General features: G+C 48.7%; 1 protein-coding gene across 2 annotated transcripts in view; it reads left to right on the top strand.

Moving 5' to 3' along the window:
• The window catches only part of mxi1 (max interactor 1, dimerization protein), a 29,565-nt gene extending 16,170 nt beyond the window's left edge, over positions 1-13,395 (top strand). For both annotated transcript variants that reach the window (XM_079729998.1, XM_079729999.1), the window contains exons 4-6: positions 5,765-5,879; positions 6,887-7,097; positions 8,564-13,395. In XM_079729998.1, the coding sequence (XP_079586124.1) occupies positions 5,765-5,879; positions 6,887-7,097; positions 8,564-8,730 (493 nt within the window). In that variant the 3' untranslated portion in view covers positions 8,731-13,395. The remainder of the gene's footprint in view (positions 1-5,764; positions 5,880-6,886; positions 7,098-8,563) is intronic.
• Positions 13,396-18,952: the final 5,557 nt, after the last annotated feature.

An 18,952-nucleotide genomic window follows, 5' to 3' on the forward strand; every position in this document is an offset into this window, starting at 1 on the left:
CATGTGACGAAAGAAAAATAACCCTCGAGTTCATGAGTTCATTATGTTTTTTAAGGGAATAACGAGCCTTTTTCCTTAGAACACACACACGCAGGTACGCACACACACACATGCACACGCGTGCACACACACACGGTTGTCAATAGTGTTTTAGTTTTCTCTCATAATTACATGAATGAATTAGTGAGAACGTTTTTCTCCTTGAAATTGTTGTTGCACTGCTGACCATGGTATTAGAATAGCTAGGGACGGTGGGTGTAGCTCTGAAGTGATCTATTTGGCACAAAAACGTGGAGAATCCTCCTGATTGGTGGATGGTTGGTGTTGCACTGTGCTTCAGAAGGCCCAAATAAGGGATATTCTTTGCCATCTCTCGCTCTCCCTCTCTCGCTCGCTCACTGTGTTCCTCTGGATGAAAGGGAATCGGAGAGGAGAGGAGGTGTTCTCTGTAGCTACTGAATAGAGTCGTCTTTATGCTGCGTAGGTGGAGAACTATGATGGTCGGTCCAATTCCCCAACACACACACAGAAACACACACACACTCACTCACGCTCACACTCTCTCACTCGCTCACACACTCTAACTCAGACATTCTAACGCACGGGCGCAGGCACGCACACTCACTCACTCACTCACTCACACACTCACACAGCTATACAGGCACTCACACACACACACAAACAGACAGACCTACATTCACAAGCGCGCGCACACACACACACACACACACACCCACGCAGTGACACTCGCACACACACACTACAGACAGAAGGGAGAGCTTCAAAGTGCTTCTTCAAACGGGGGCTCCACTTCAATCATGGGAGGCGGCGCTGTGGACAAACAACTGCGGTGGCTGGAGCAGAAGATGAAGAGGAAGGTACAGCAGAGTATAGAGAGGCGTGCTGCAGACATAGGCAGAACATAAACACACCTAACTCGTCATGAGACTGACGTCACTGCCCTACATGCTCCCTTTCTATAGATGTTGCTCATTGATGTTTCCTCATGTTATCACAGGCCGTTTCTGCCTGAATGGAAAATAGGAAAGAGGCCCTTTTTAGATTCGAATGTCGGGGGAGATCTGTTCCACGGTTCGGGCGTTGGTGCTGCTGGGTGTGGATTGGTCACGACGTGACAATGGGTGTGGTGGGGTTACTTAAGTCAGGGCGCGACCGGCTTCGCTACTCCCATCCCTTTTGAGTCTCCACACACACACACACACACACACACACACACACACACACACACACACACACACACACACACACACACACACACACACACACACACACACACACACACACACACCAGGTGCGTACAGCGGGTATGTTCACGTGGCCTGTTTTCAACGTAACCGCGGAGAAGCCTGCCAGCTGCATCCCATAGGAACCCGAACCATTATGCATCAAAGCACATCACACCTGTGTCTCCAGCCCTCATTACAGGTGTGGCAGCGCCAATGTGTAGCGCAGGGGCCCCTGTACGGCGGACCCTCGAGAACACACAGAGACACCCCACCTCCTATGTTCCTCCCTGTTCTCCTGGGTCAACACAACCCTTCATAGAAGACGCATGAGACTGTGCGCTGGTACGGATAATACCACCAGGCCCTTATCGCTACGGTTTAACCTTCTAGATATGGTGATCCAAGCCGTTCGGAGTGCCTTCCTCCACAACCTTTTCCTCGGATAACTCCTCGAGCAGGGCATCACTGAGGGGGCTGATGGCGTAGCTTCACCGAGAAGAGCCGGTTACATCAGCGATCGATCCGTATCAGGCCGACGCAAGCGTCTCTAGCTCCGAGAGAGAGAGTGTGGGATCTGAAAGGCAGTGTGCCTACGTTGTACTCTCTTGGCCGCGGAGGAGGAATACGGGAGCGATCTGTGAGGGATGTGGGTGTTAGCGGTGACGAATCCTCACTGCTTTTAAAATAGAATAAGAAATCCCCCCAAAAAAAGCCAACCCGGGCCACGCTTGCACTTATTTGTGCTTTCGTCAGAGGTGGGATCTGATGTCCCTTGCTGAGCGTGACAATTCTGAGCACAGGTCCCGGTAGCGACTGCGTGCCACGTGTTATGTAATCTTCCACAGATGGAGAGTCCCATGCAGGATAATGCTGGCTAATGCTATTCATCGGCCATAAGGCCAAATGAAGTGAATGGAAGCAACAACAGAATCAGCAGTCAACAGAGCTTCTGGATTTGATTATGTGGACGCTGTCCAGCTGCTCTCTCCGGGCTTGTCGTTTGCACCCCGTATTCGGTGTCAGTCGGCCGGGCTCCTTGGTTTTGTGATACCGCCGCTGGTGGAGGTGGCGTCCTCTTGTCTGATGTCGTGTGATTTCCCTTCTTTAAACAAGTACAGCGTAGCCTCGTAGATTAAGCTAGCCCATGCATACCGGACGTATAGCTGTTTATGTAACTTGTTTGTTGCAGTCTTGTTCCAAGGGGTGGTTCCAACAGGAGCTGGTGCGACCCACTGCCACTACTGAAACGGGTTTCTGTGTATTGCAGTTTTTCTTGACCTATTATATTATTATGGTGATTGAAGACATCAATATTAATGTGCTGCCTGTCAGACAGTTTTGTAATACCTTTGATGTAAATTACATTAGTGATATTCTCTAAAAGGCTGTGAGGTAAAAGGTCTGAAATATTGATACGGTTGTAAATATTTTACCTTTTGAAAGTGTGTGTGTGTGTGTGTGTGTGTGTGTGTGTGTGTGTGTGTGTGTGTGTGTGTGTGTGTGTGTGTGTGTGTGTGCGCGGGGGGAACGTTTCAAGGAGATCCTAGCTTCAGCACGCAGGTCTTAACGCTCCCGAGCCACTTGAATGGTGACCCTGAGGTCTTGGGTCTCAATGGCTTAATGGCAAAGCATTGGAAAGCTCTGGCCTATCTGGGTGGATAACAGGAAGGGTCAACCCGATAGGTCACTATCCTTCTGCTGTAGGTCAGGGGTCCTTTCTGAACTTATCAGAGCACTGCGCAGAGGAGCCTGTCGTGGAGACGGCAGAGATTAGGCAACTCCGAGTCCCCGTGGGTGTGATCACTGTTATCACCCTGGGTGTGGTGGAGGGACGGTTCCTCTGCCCCAGCTCGAAAAGAGATTGTGTCATCGTGCTCGGAGCTCAGTGTGTACGTGACACGGTACACACACACCCACACATGACGCATCCGCACGCACGCACGCACGCACGCACGCACGCACGCACGCACACACACACACACACACACACACACATAGAAACACACACACACACAAATAGAAACACACACACACACACACACACACATAGAAACACACACATAGAAACACACATAGAAACACACACACACACACAGAATGACACATACACACACACACACACACACACACACACACATAGAAACACACACACATAGAAACACATGAAACACACACACACACACACACACACGCACGCATGACACCCACATGAAGCACACAAACACATGAAACACACATGACACCCACATGAAGCACACAAACACACATGAAACACAAACACACACCAAGCTCAAGAATTTCTCTTGAGTAGTTTTAATTGGTCTGTGTCGATCATAGTCATCCTCCAGACAGGACAAAGAAATCCCACAGCCCACAGTCTTCCCCTCATTCCCCCTGAGCCTCTTCTTGTGGTGAAGGGGGGTGGGGGCTAAAGGCTGTGATGGGACTGGGTGGGGTTGTTGCTTTTGGCCTCAGTCCTGCCTTGTGTCTGGAGATAGTTCCCCAGAGCTCTCGGCCAACAGGACGGTGCGCTACAAGCCCTGACATGTTCCCAGCGCTGCAGAGAGCACACGTCGTCAATATTCTCTACCGCACTGCTAGGAGTAACACCCTGACAGGCTCGTGACCGTTCACCCTGGGGTATTTTAGAACCGGCGGACCCCCAGGTAGAGCCCCCCCTTTACCCGGGGACAGGGTGATGAATCGGGGGCTGTAATCTGTGTGGGGAGGCTGGTGCTCCAGGGGGAAGCTGATGGTGTCAGAGGACGGCTGGGCCGGCCACAGAGAGCCTTCAGATAAAGGGCCGATGGGGGCTCCTCGTGAATAAGGACTGATTACAAGGCTAGACGCATACAGCCAGACTGATAGTTATCTCTCTCACACACACACACACGCACGCACACGCTCACGCGCATAGCATTACAACGTGATGCATTCATTGGTCTTTCGACAGGATCGCAAGTTGTCTCACTTCAATCTTTCTTATCTCTTAACAGCTACCTCATAGCACACACACACACACACACACACACACACACACACACACACACACACACACACACACACACACACACACACACACACACACACACACACACACACACACACACACGTCTCTCCAGCTAGCCCCCGAGCTACTCGGCGCACCACATGTCAAGTATTTAGTCTAGCGAGCCTGCGTCAGCATAGCAGACATGATAACCTGCAGGTCTAATCCAGGGTCATCTGCCAAATGGCCCAGTCAAGCCGGACTCAAGTCCATACCCGGGCTTAGGTCCCATACCTGGCCTTGGGTCTGCGTTGTTCCAGCAGAGTGTCCTGTTGTCATTCTCCCCCCTCAGAACCATCTGCGAGAGGAGCCCCATTTGCTAATGGAGTACTGATTGTGTTATAACCTCAATTATCTGCCTTCACCTCTCCACTCTGGGGCCATTAGCAGCAGTGCTGATACACCTCCTGTCTGCAGACACAGGACCGCGGGATGATAGTGTGTGTATGCGTGTCCAGCCCCCTTTTTGAAAAGCCTGCGCGACGCAGGAATGTTGCCCACGTTATACCGCTGCGCCTTCTGTAAAGAACGTACACCGCAGAATGGAGAGGGGCTGTTGCAGTGGTCACTCCTTTAAGCCAGCAGCAAGGGTGGTATCAAAGCCGATTGCACGTCTTCTAAAATACGTTGGCGAAGTTCAGCGTCATCGGCGCACAGCGGAAACAGAGGTCGCGTCAGAGGAGGGGCCTTTCCGAGTAGACACGATGTACAGAATGAAGACTGATAGGTATGGGGGTGGGGGGGGCGTCACGCCAGCTTTGTTTGCTCGCTAAAGTAAAGCAAGGCAGACGTCATGATGGATCGTCTTGTGGTAGACATGGGCAGATCTCTGTTTGCGTGGGGCTTGTGAAGGTGTTGTTGTAGAAGTAGCTGGTGGTGATAGTGGTGGGTGGGCTGGAGGCTGAAACTGCTTTCCGAATACGCCCCCCACCCACCCATCGACGTTTGAAGTGTAGGAGGGAAAATGACAACTCAAAGGAAAGTGTCCGTAGCATGTATGCTACTGATCCCCCCCCCCCATCCCCCAGCAGCACTCTCTTAATCTGCGGGCCTGAAGGAATAAAGGAAAAGAGTACATGTGCGGGTCTAGGTGTAATTGGTCTGCCGTAAATGACTCTGAGCGACCACAATGGGACCATTCAAGCGCCTGTGGAAGATATCATCACTAATTCTCTCTCCTTCTCTCTCCCTCCCTCCCTCTCTCTCTCTCCCTCTCCCTCTCTCTCTCTCCCTCTCCCTCCCTCCCTCCCTCCCTCTCTCTCTCCCTCTCCCTCCCTCTCTCTCTCCGTCTCTCTCCCTCCCTCCCTCTCCCTCCCTCTCTCTCTCTCCCTCCCCCTCCCTCCCTCTCTCTCTCCCTCTCCCTCCCCCTCCCTCCCTCCCTCTCCCTCCCTCTCTCTCTCCCTCTCTCTCTCCCTCCCCCTCCCTCCCCCTCCCTCCCTCCCTCCCTCCCCCTCTCTCAATGCTACAGGCGGGCTCACCTAAGGCTGTGTCTGGAGAGGTTGAAGGGCCTCATTCCACTGGGACCCGACTGTAACCGCCACACCACCCTGGGCCTGCTCAACAAAGCCAAAGCACACATAAAGGTAACCAGGCCCTGCCACAAACCCTAGCCCCACCCCCCCCCAGGTTCCCGGGAGCCCCCCCAGGGAGGGGCGCCGGAACGCCACCGCCCGCCGTAAAACCACCCTGCCGGAGCTCGCCGGAGCTCGACGGACGGCAGGAAGTGTGTTGGGAGTGGGGCTGGACGTCAAAGCGGCACGCCTTCAGAAAGGCAGGCCGGGTAAAGCGTTGGCTGAGGTGCGGCTGGTGGTAAACACTGCTGTTTCGCATGTTTTCAGGCGGCACTTCCTACGAGAACACGTGCATGCATACGTTGAATAACTCCCCGCTGTGCGCAACAGACCCTCTGTTCTGCACCCCGGGTTACAGGACAGATAATACTCTTAATACTAATACTGGGGTAAGCTGTGTGTTCATGGTGTCATTATGTCAATGGATATTTTGTACATTCACTGTACATCGGGCTCAGCTGAACCTGTAACTGCCTTAATGTTGGTTGAACATCGAAATGGCAGAATGGCAGCTTCATCAAAGGGTCATGGTTGGGAACAAAGGCTAAACTGTTATACATATAATCAGATATAAGAACTAAAGGCTCACCCCTAGGGACGTTTGAGGCTAAAGGTTATTAGAAGATGCAGAAATACATCTGTGATAATGACACTAACCGTATAACAATGGCTTACTTGTAGTTCTAACCTGCTGGGTAAGGTTTTAATTATCATACCATTCTCTTTTTATCTCTATCGCTCCATCTGTCTCTCTCTCTCTCTCTCTCTCCATCTCTCTCTCGCTCTCGCTCTCTCTCTCTCCATCTCTCTCTCTCGCTCTCTCTCTCTCTCACTCTCTCTCTCTCCCTCTCTCTCTCTCTCTCTCTCTCTCTCTCTCTCTCTCTCGCTCTCTCTCTCCCTCCCTCCCTCTCCCTCTCTCTCTCTCTCTCTCTCTCTCTCTCTCTCTCTCTCTCTCCCTCTCTCCCTCTCTCTCTCTCTCCCTCTCTCCCTCTCTCTCTCTCTCTCTCTCTCTCTCTCAGAAACTTGAAGACACCGAGAGGAAGAGCCAGTACCAGCTGGAGTCCCTGGAGCGGGAGCAGAGGCACCTCCAGAGGCAGCTGGACCTGCTAGCTGGAGGCACAGGGGCCCCTAGTGGCCCAGGGGCCCCTTGTGGCTCCGGGGACGGGGAGCGGATACGCATGGACAGTGTGGGCTCCACCGTCTGCTCCGACCGCTCTGACTCCGACCCAGGTACCTCCAGCACTGCTGGGCCTACATAGCACATAGTACCTAGCTCTAGGCGCTACATGGTACCTAGCTCTAGGTGCTACATGGTACCTAGCACTAGGTGCTACATGGTACCTAGCTCTAGGCGCTACATGGTACCTAGCTCTAGGCGCTACATGGTACCTAGCACTAGGTGCTACATGGTACCTAGCTCTAGGCGCTACATGGTACCTAGCACTAGGCGCTACATGGTACCTAGCACTAGGTGCTACATGGTACCTAGCTCTAGGCGCTACATGGTACCTAGCGCTAGGTGCTACATGGTACCTAGCTCTAGGCGCTACATGGTACCTAGCTCTAGGCGCTACATGGTACCTAGCGCTAGGCGCTACATGGTACCTAGCTCTAGGCGCTACATGGTACCTAGCTCTAGGCGCTACATGGTACCTAGCTCTAGGCGCTACATGGTACCTAGCGCTAGGCGCTACATGGTACCTAGCGCTAGGCGCTACATGGTACCTAGCTCTAGGCGCTACATGGTACCTAGCACTAGGCGCTACATGGTACCTAGCTCTAGGCGCTACATGGTACCTAGCACTAGGCGCTACACGGTACCTAGCACTAGGCGCTACACGGTACCTAGCTCTAGGCGCTACACGGTACCTAGCTCTAGGCGCTACACGGTACCTAGCTCTAGGCGCTACATGGTACCTAGCTCTAGGCGCTACACGGTACCTAGCTCTAGGCGCTACATGGTACCTAGCACTAGGCGCTACATGGTACCTAGCTCTAGGCGCTACATGGTACCTAGCTCTAGGCGCTACATGGTACCTAGCTCTAGGCGCTACATGGTACCTAGCACTAGGCGCTACATGGTACCTAGCTCTAGGCGCTACATGGTACCTAGCACTAGGCGCTACATGGTACCTAGCTCTAGGCGCTACATGGTACCTAGCACTAGGCGCTACATGGTACCTAGCTCTAGGCGCTACATGGTACCTAGCTCTAGGCGCTACATGGTACCTAGTGCTAGGCGCTACATGGTACCTAGCTCTAGGCGCTACATGGTACCTAGTGCTAGGCGCTACATGGTACCTAGCACTAGGCGCTACATGGTACCTAGCTCTAGGCGCTACATGGTACCTAGCTCTAGGCGCTACACGGTACCTAGCACTAGGCGCTACACGGTACCTAGCACTAGGCGCTACATGGTACCTAGCTTTAGGCGCTACACGGTACCTAGCACTAGGCGCTATATAGTAAACATAAGCAGGTATTCCTCATCCTGAATGCAACAAAAAGGATTTGTTGGATAAATCAGGGTTTTTAAATGTGCAATTAACCAGAGGGTTCATTAAGAGCTCAATCGGGAGCTTGACGGTGTAACACAGTGGCGTTCTGATTGAGTGTCGATCATTAGCATAGTGATCATCTATGAGTTGCACCTTTTGGAAAAAATGTCCAAAACTTCCAAATGTTTCCCTTTGCAGAGGAAGAGATCGAAGTGGACGTGGAAAGCACCGAGTTCTCCCATGGAGAGCTGGACAGCGTGAGCACGGCCAGCACCAGCGACCTGGACGACCACAGCAGCCTGCAGAGCCTGGCCAGCGACGAGGGCTACTCCTCCTGCAGCGTCAAGCTGGCCTTCAGCTCCTAGAACCGTCGCCGCCCTCGCGGTCCCTCCTCTCTCTCTCCACCGCCGCCACCAACACCTCCACCACCACCGCCATCAACACCGCTACCCCACCCGGCCCAGCCACCACACAGCTCCTCCTCACCGCGCACCACCCTGCCCCCCCCCCCCCCCCCCAAAACCTCGGGCTCTCCTTCCATCCATCGGTCCGCTCAGCCGTCCGTCCGTCCGTCCTGCCATCCATCCATCCAGGGGTCTCTCCTATCCTGGCCATGCTCAGCACCAAGGGCGTAGGAACCGGGGGGGACGGAGGGGACGTGTCCCCTCCAATATCGGAGACAGGCGCATTTGTCCCACCTAAAAAGTATACCGGATCTGTCCGGTTTCCGATATGTGTCCCCCCCAATGTTAAACTCATTCCTACGCCCCTGCTCAGCACGCACCCAGCAGACACCGCACTGGCGTTTTCCAACGCCTCCGCCTGGAGGCGCCGTCAGCGTGACCCCTCCCTCCCTCCACCCAGACTCTCCCCACGAACCCCAGTGCGCCCCAGGGCCGGACCTGTAGGGGGCCCTCCACCTGTCGCACCCCACCCCCAGCCAGCGGTCGACTAATCACGGAGCCCACGCCCACGGAGTTGTTCAAAACTGCAGTTTCGTCTCCTCGAAGGGAGACTAGAGAGAACCTTGCTACTAGTAGAACGCCGGTCTACTGACTATTGACTAGGATGGGAACGGCCCACCGATGATCCAAGGGAATGGTGTCTATCTTTAAACGATTTGTTTTGAGGGGTGATCGTTCCACGAAACCTCCCATCATCTTATTTTAACCGACACCCACCCCACCCCATAACCCCCATGTTTTTTTTTTTTAAAGCAGACATGCACTTAGTACCATCGTCTTTGGAAGGATTACATTTTCAGTCAACACCCCCCCGCCCCCGGCCTCCTTCCTCTGTGTCTCCGCCCCCATGTTGGGGGAGGGTCTGGAGGTCGGGGGCGGGATGGGGTCCTGCCATGTCGACATCTTCTGGCTCCGTTGAACGTTTTTTTTGTAGATTTATCTCTTTTCATTTGAACATCCTCGTCTCATTCTCTTTCGTCACTGCGAACTGGTGCTATCGTGAAACCAAGCCTGCACACGTGCCGCGCAGCTTCGATCGCCAGGGGACCGCCCCGGTCGCCATGGTTACCAACCAAGCCTGGAGGAAAAAAAGAACGAATCAAAAAAATATATATACGGGGGGGGGGAAGAACATTCTATATAGTATATAAATGATATACATACATACATTCCCGAGGAAATGTGGGTGCTCCGTGCGTTTACAGAGTGCACAGTATGCCTGTGTGTGTGCATGTGTGTGTGTGTGTGTGTGAGTGAGTGTGGGGTTTTTGTTTCCCTTGACAAGCAGCTACCAACAAGCTATGCCTACTAGTCTCCAGCTGTCCATAGAAACTGGCACAATACAAACCCCACATCCTACTGAGAGCAGACAACAGGACAACATCCAATGTTGACATAGATCTACAGTACATCCCTTTTCCAGCAGTAACAAGCAATAACTGGTAGTCCCTGCAGGTTATTCTCTGTTCAAGCCTTGGCAGTTTTGGGCTGTTTTCATTCGTTCTCTCTCTGAAGACAAGCACCGGCGTTCACTACCGTCCAAAAGAGCAATTTGATTTGCTTGTTTATTTTTCTGTACATATATACAAATAGCTTAATAAATTAAAGATAAAAAAATAAGTTCAAAAAAATGGTAGAAGCTCATTGGTAGAACTATTGCCTCTGTTGCTGTTTGTTCCGTGTCTATTGTGCATTTTAAATTATATTTTTTGGAAAGATTTTATCTTTGTTAAGAGTGGCAGTGGATGTGGCATGGACAGTATTACTTAGTTCCTTCTTGCTGGTTTTAAACGTTTAAAGATTACACATTTTTGTAGCTGCTCCCCGGAAAAAATAATCTCTCTATATATCTACAAGGCGTAAGGAAACGAAACCGAACAACACCCTTTCTCTAGTCGTGAAAGGAGAACTCGAAAAAAAGACTTCCGATTATCGCCTCTGTGTGGGCATGTCCTTTTTAATTTATTTATTAGAAATCGTATTCAACCTTCTAAACGTGTAAGGCATTCCACTAATGGTGGCGTGTGGGGCAGAGCTCAGAGAGCTGAGTGGGGGAGGAGGGGCAGAGGATGCTGATGATGATGATGATAATGATGATGAAGATGATGATGATGATGGTGTCAGAACACTTTCTCAAGATGGTGACTTTGTCCCGACCCCAAATGACCCCAAATGTGTTTCTGAGGTCTTCTCCACATTGCACTTCAAGCTGAATTATTCGTTTTTTTCCTTACATAAACGTATAAAGATATATTTCAGTCATTTCCACCTCTTTTAACAACTCTAAATGTAAAAAAATATATATATACAAAAAAAATCGGAATTTACTTTTTAAATATTTATTTTGACAATTCCTCCACAAACAATGGGAGGGAGGTTAACTTATTATGTTTGTCTTTTTTCACCCCTCTTTAGTTTCCATTCCTTATTTTAAGTATTGTTTATTCTTTTTTGTTTTTAAATGGGTGGGTGCTTGGGGGAGAGAAAAAAATATGTAGCCATTTATTTTCTTTTATTTTCCTATTCTTTTATTTAATGGACACTTGAAATGTAACTGTGCCCCATAAGCTGCTGTAGTGGGAGCCTTGTCTCTTTAAAACATCAACAGCCTTGTCCTTACACCCCCCCCCCCCCCCCGAGTCCCAAACACAGTCCTGCTCCCAAAGTGACCCCCAAACCTCCGCCCATTAGCAAGAAACCAGGGGTCACCCAGTGAGACCCAAACTCCCTCCATGAAGACCAAGAATCCGCGAGGTGAAGCTTTTCTGCCGTCTCTTGAGGTTTCCCGGTCGTTTTTTTTTAGCTTGCCCACTCAATAGCTGTAGGCTCTTTGTGTTGTTGTTGGCGTAACCAAGACAAATACTCCAAGGGGTCAGGGTGGAGGCCATCCTCAGACAAGGCATGATGCATCGCCATGGTAATTGGCACAGAGCTAGCTTCCACTCAAATACAAGGGGTCTAAAACTCCACTGTCCTCTATGTTGGAGGACCGCATTCTCTATTAGATGTTTTTTAGTGGACAACATGTGTCTTACTTCTGCAAAGGACTCCCTGTTTGGAGGAACAGACCCCTCGTTCTCCCCGGGGGAGGGCATCATTAGAGGTGTCTGGTTGTCTAAGCACTCTGCAGAGCTGTGGAGACGTTTTTGGGACTTGGCACAGAATCAAAAAGTCACCGCTACGGTGCTCCGTCTCCCGCAGAGACGACAAAAACAAAACAATGCCAAAATCACCTCAGAACACCTCAGTCTCTCTCTCCCTCTCCCGCTCTCTCTCCCTCTCCCGCTCTCTCTTTCTCTCTCTCTCTCTCTCTCTCTCTCTCTCTCTCTCTCTCTCTCTCTCTCTCTCTCTCTCTCTCTCTCTCTCTCGTCGACTGTCTGTCTGTACATTATTATTATTATTTAATATGATCCACTTGCTTTTTTCTCCAGCCACTCGCAGTAAATCCACTTCCTCTTGTTTTTTTAGTAGCTTCTCCTCTGTTGGTTTTGTGAAGCTGCAGCTGAAGCTGAGAGAACAGGGCCCATGTTTGACAACCCATGGTCTCTCTCTCTCTCTCCCCCCCCCCCCCCTCCACCTCGGGTCGGGTTTCCCTGGTGAGGAGACGCCCGGGGCACTGCAAAGGGGTGGGGGAACACAAGTCACACAGTGGACGGGCCCACAGCAGTAAACCGTGTTTACTTCTCCTGTACCATTATCTAGACTTCCTGTGCTCATTCTGCCGTATGTGGCAAACAAAGCCCGCCTGCAGGTGGGACGATACAAAGGACTAAGGATCTACTCATCCACTAATGTGTAACCCGGGTGTCTCTCTCCTGTGATTTTGACTGCGTCCTTACTGAGGCTGTGACGGATGGACTGGAACTGTGTGAAGATCAAGCTCCACTTAATACCTTGTGAACGCTGGAAAGTTTCAATCGTATGGATTTTTATTTTATTTTATGTTCATTTTTTTTCTTTAATTTCTGATGATTTGAAATAAAGGCTATATGGATATATTGTAGGCCTGTTGGGTTTCAATTGCGTGTTCTCTGTTTAAAGTGACACTGACCCTGACCTCCTGGTGGGCCGGGCTGTGAATTGCACTGAGGTCTCCGACCGGGATAGTCACATCCCTACCGATTGTTCTCTCTCTCTCTCATGTTCTTCCAGCACTGCACAGTCAAATGGTGGGACATAGCTTTGAAAGATCCCACGTGGCTAAGCGAGCTTTTCCCCCTCTGTTTGGCTTGGCATTAGTCCTCGGTTGAGGGTGGAGGTATTTTTGATATTTGGGGAAATATGGAGGGAGGAGGGGTGGGAGAGGATTTGCATTGCAGCCTGGTGAGAGGGCAGACGAAAAGGGCGTCTTGTGGGCTTTCATGGGAGATTTGAGGTTGAGAGATCGGTAATGCCTGGTTCCTTTTAGTCCAAACAGACCACCGAAACAAGCACTCCCACTAAAGGGGTCTTCCCTGTTGTTCTGAACGTGTGACCATCCCTTGAAAAACATGCACTCTGATGGTTACTAGACGTGTTCGTTGAAGATGCAATACTTAAATAAAATAAACAAGATTGTCAAACTTGTCTTGTGGTGATTCATCTGACTGTGGCTGCAGATCTCACATCATGCAATAACATATCTGGCAGTCTGAGGATAACATAGCACACGACGCAAGTTATACATAGCTAACATGTTTTATGTTAATTTAATGTGTAAATAATTATAACCTGTTCTTCAGATTTGCTGTTTTGCAGGAACTAGACTCGCGGAAACATGTAACCTATGCATGCGACAAATAAAAGGCTCTTGCACGCACGCATACACACACACACACACACACACACACACACACACACACACACACACACACACACACACACACAATAATCTGTATAAATGTGTGCAAGGCATCTTGCCGCAGGAGTTACGAGCAGTAAATCATATTATCCACCACATTTTATACTATCATCAAGCGTTGGGCTGCTTCCTTTGAAAGAAAAAAGGAAAATATACGCACAACCTCCCAAGTCGAACAAATCCACAGAGCAGCATGGGAATCACCCTACTTTAAATCACTGCATGTGTCCCAGAGCACATGCTATGCTTGTTGAGGATTGTTTCCCTGCTGCTATTTCGTTTTCAGTTGTACAGAATCAGAGATTTACAATGGACTAATAACTTAATAGAAAGGGTATGTAATGTATTATGTATGTAATGGGGAACAAATACCACCCACCAAGTTCCAAAGTTAGTTTATGCTGTCATCCACGGTAAAATGGTTAAATCATTGCTAAAATACTTTAATTTGTTTATATATATATATATATATATATATATTTGAAGCTGGTGTTACTCATCATATAAAGATAACTCCCGGGTCTCAAATGTAGTCCGATGCTGCCCCCTATAGGCAAGACCGGGACGTTCCGATCGATCCTCGAACCATCAACAGCATCAGTAAGTCATCACCGGTATATTATTATTCTTCGACTGTTCGATGTTTTGAAGATAAACGCACCAATCCTCAACTTTTGCTCGCCTGACCGTCGGGTTTGTGCGAAGCATTTTTCCATGAAACTGACTTTAGTTTAGTACTGCGTAGGCCTACAACCAGAACGGAATCAAACGTGGCTAAACTTGAGGCGTTCATATTTCAAACGTTGAAGGCTTATTGCGGTTTAGCTCAAGCATCTATGCAATGCCTTCCAAATAGTATCTTATGTCGGTGGGTTACAACAACATGTCAATGCTGAACCAATTTACGAAATAAAGGCTGAAAGCTAGAAGCATGGGCAAACTATCTGGCTCCACCAAAATAGCGAACTTGACAATAATCATACCTCACCGCTAGGGGGCACACGATGACAATTATTGAATAACTGTCTTGGACATGGACCATAAGGTAGAAACATATCGCTGTGATGTGAATGATTTGTGATGCAAAGTAATACTCTTTGTAAGCAATACAAATAACCCTTATAAGTAAGTAAGAAAGTATAATGTGTTGTTGAATTTGCTACCTGTGCTGAATGTTTAAAATACATATATCTCTAATAGAAATCTCTTATCAAAAAAGTATTGACTTGGTGGGTTTCCATGGAGGGCAGACATTGGATTCCATGTGGGAGCCACGAATTATTTAAATTTAGCATATCGCCAATGATCATTAATTAGGCCTTTTCATGTTGGCTAAAACCCAGAAACAAAACATCCAAAAATTGCATGGCATCCAAAAAACAAAGCTGCATGGGGTCCCCAAAGCTACCGAGTGAGTAGGCGTCGATACCCCCCCCCCCCCCCCCCATTCTCCCAGTCAACAACACATTTGTTTTATTTTTATATTTTATCTTTATTTGTTTTAGATATATATTTTACATTTCATATATATTTAAAATGTGTTGTTGTGAATCGCACCGTCTGCAGTCATTTATCTTTCGTTGTACCATGTGCAATGAAAATAAAGAGATTCTGAGAATTGTCCTCTATCTCGAATAAGAATATAAAACGTGTGCTGGTCCAAACCTCCTAATTAAAAGGCTGCTGACAGGAGATCCTGACATGGAGGAGCAGGAAGCCCGAGAGGTGCTGGGTGAAGGAGTATCTCACCCAGGGGGAGCTATTCCCAGCCTCCTCGCTGACACATGACTCATAGCCATGGAGTGCCATCAACATGTTGTTGTTGTTGTTGTTGTTGTTGTTGTTGTTGTTGTTGTTGTTGTTGTTGTTTTGTTGTTATATTGGCATACGCGCAACCTCCAACCTATTGCCAAGCAATAGGTGGAACAAGCAATTACTTTCCCCGCAGTGCGATAGTGGAAACATACCTACTGTGCTACATACCATCTAGTATAGGCAATATAATAACCGATGTTGCTATGCTACATAGGAAATGGTTTAGCAGATGTTGCTATGCTAAATAGGAACAGCTATAGTAGATGTTGCTATGCTAAATAGGAACAGCTATAGTAGTTGTTGCTTTGCTAAGCATGAAATGGTATAGCAAATTATGCTATGCTACATAGGAACGGCTGTAGTAGCTGTTGCTATGCTACATAGGAAATGGTATAGCAAATTATGCTATGCTAATTAGGAAATGGTATAGTAGCTGTTGCTATGCTACATAGGAAATGGTATAGCAAATGTTGCTATGCTAGATAGGAAACGGTATAGCAAATGTTGCTATGCTACATAGGAAATTATATAGCAGATGTTGCTATGTGACATAAGAAAATCATATAAAAGATGTTGCTTTTCTACCAAATAACGGGTATAGTAGATGTTGCTAGGCTACATAGGAAATAGTGTAGTAGATTTCGCTACGCTTCATAGTAAATGGTATAGCAGTTGTTGCTATGCTACATAGGAACGGGTATGCTCCTTTACATATTAAATGTCATAGTTAATAGTTATATATTAATAGTATTATATATGATATTAATAGTTAATATCATAGGACAGCAGGATGGGGTTTACGTTTGTGCATGTGCATCTGCGTGGGTGTGTGCGCGTGCGTGCGTGTTCCTCCGGTGACCCACATGAGTCACTGTCCCCGGGGCGACTGGGCATGTGACATCACAGCAGGGCTTATCTTTGGTGGAAAAGCAATTCCCCTCCAAAACGTCACTTACCGAGCCTGGGTGGCAGAGAGCAGGCCCAACCAGCCCGTCCAGGTAAAGGCGTCACTTCTCCCAACACAATTATCACATTGTTTGTTGTCTGTCTGTTGTAGTTTCTAAATTGAGAGTGAGGGGAGTGTCCAAAGGTTGATAAGGCTGTGTTGGCAATGGTGGTGTCTTTCCCCATGTTGAGGATTCCCCTTTGGCTGCCGCGGACTGAGCAGAGTCTAAAGTCACCGTGCTGCTTGATGTGTCTCACTCTCTTTATTTATGTAATAACAAAGAATCAAATCTAACAAGAACGAATTAGACGAAATCTAGTAGTTGGTAGGGCGATGACATCATCGTTTGCGTATCTGGGGTTCTCATGAATTCTACAACAAAGAGTTGTAGTTTTTTCTCTTTTTCACCCTGGGACCTGGTTTCAAAAGACTGCGTTTGCAGGCACTGAATGCTCTTGGTCCTTATGGACGGTCGGCCCAAACGTGCAAGACTTCCACGTTTTCTCCCTGTCCACACGTAGCCTTGTGGACAGGGCCCAGCGCTCTTCTTGTCTGCATCTATTTTTGTCTTTTCTTCTTCCCTCACTGTCCCTCCTCCACCATGTAGTGCTTGTTAACAGTAGTCATTCTGTCGGTACCAGGGGATCGCGTACTACCAGATAGAGAGCCACAAACTTTCAGCATTCACCCAAATGTTCTGTATTCAAACCCTCCACTAGAGCGAGAGCAAAAAGGCACGGCTATTTGAAATAACTGCATCTGATTCACTGGACGTTTTAGCTACTGAGACAGGAGCCTTCCTTCTCCACATCATTTATACATTTTCAGTTAATTCTCTAAAATAATATGAGGAAATAATTTGCGTCGTGTTATGTCACAATCGAAGTGCCATGATAAAATGGGGCAGACTTGACACCTATTTTGGCACCAAACCTAAAAATATTATTCTGATCGTCACCCTGCTGTTGGTTATTTTCATCAAGTCAAAGAATCAAACCACATGTGTTTTATTTGGAACTTACCATTTCTGGTGTTGAATGTGGAAGCTAAACCTAATCCCGGTTGATCCCTGAGGCCTGAGACTGTATACTGAGACATGTTCACCATGTCAAATATTCATCCTCTCATACTTGTAGAGAGCCCTGATGTAAATCCTTCCACCCCACTGTTGCTGTGCTCCAGCTTTCCATCTCCTTAAAAATATATATTTTATTATTTATGTTAAAAGGAAAGTTCACTTTTTCAAAGTAGATCAGTTACTTTCACTCTCTAGTGTAAACCTTTTTGGCATTGTCCAAAGCAATACAGTGAACTATGAGCTCTGTCTGTCTGCCTTTTTGCCTGTCTGCCTGTCTGTCTGTCTGCCTGTCATTCTGTCTGCCTGTCTGTCTGGCTGCCTGTCTCCCTGTCTGCCTGTCTGCCTGCCTGTCTGTCTGTCTGTCTGTCTTTCACAACCTCAGCTAGCGCAATCAGGGAACAGACTGGCCAGTCTCTATCAGAACACTCATGTGGTCCTCTACCATTGGCTATGAGGCTGTTCACTCTTCACCTGCGAAGCCCCATTACATCACCCCCCCCCCCCCCCCCCCCCCCCCATCTCCTAGCCCCGCCCCCCAGGACACCCTCGGGTCCCTGGTTACAGCGACGGCGGCGATGGCGAACACACTCGGTGTGTGAGAGCGCGGGGGTTCGGGGGGTCGGTGGGAGACCGTCAGACAAATTGTGGAAATGCTTGAGAGCCCTGTGGCGTGACTAACAGAGAGAGGGCTGTTCTGCAGAACGCCCGTGACAAGGCCTGCCCATATACGGTCAGGGAAGGAAGGCTCTTTATTTCAAGGATTATTTCTAAGAAAAATCACTCTCGATTTCGTCGGCATCGCCTTACCCGAAATTCATGTCTTGAGCGAGGTCACCTTGAGAACGACGGAGCAACGGTAGGACAGGAGAGTAGCCGTAAGGATGTCTGGTTCAATGATGGTGGGGGAATTCAAGCAATTCAACACAAACATGAGCACACACATAGCTAAACAGGCACGTAGAAAGATATGCTCACGCACACGCACACACACACACACAGCTATACAAGCACACAGAAAGACATGCTCTAGCACAACATATACAAAGACACATGCTCACACACGCATACAAACAGACAGACACTCACTGAACACACACACACTCAAACAGACAAACAGACACTGAACACACACGCTCACACAAACACACACACACAAACAGACAGACAGACACTCACAGAACACACACACGCTCACACACACACAGACAAACAGACAGACACTCACAGAACACCACACGCAAATACGCAAGCTCACTTGCACACACACCACAGACATGCACACAGCCTCACACACTCATATAGGACTATTTACGGTAAACACATGCTACAACATTCCAAGCAACTTGGTCATACTGTCACAGACACACACACACAAAGACCACTCAAAGAACACTCATCGGATTCATATTTTATGTCACTGTGATGACGGGGCCTCGTTTCTGGT

The sequence above is a fragment of the Pollachius pollachius genome, assembly GCF_949987615.1.
Source record: "Pollachius pollachius genome assembly, chromosome: 2".
NCBI lineage: Eukaryota > Metazoa > Chordata > Actinopteri > Gadiformes > Gadidae > Pollachius > Pollachius pollachius.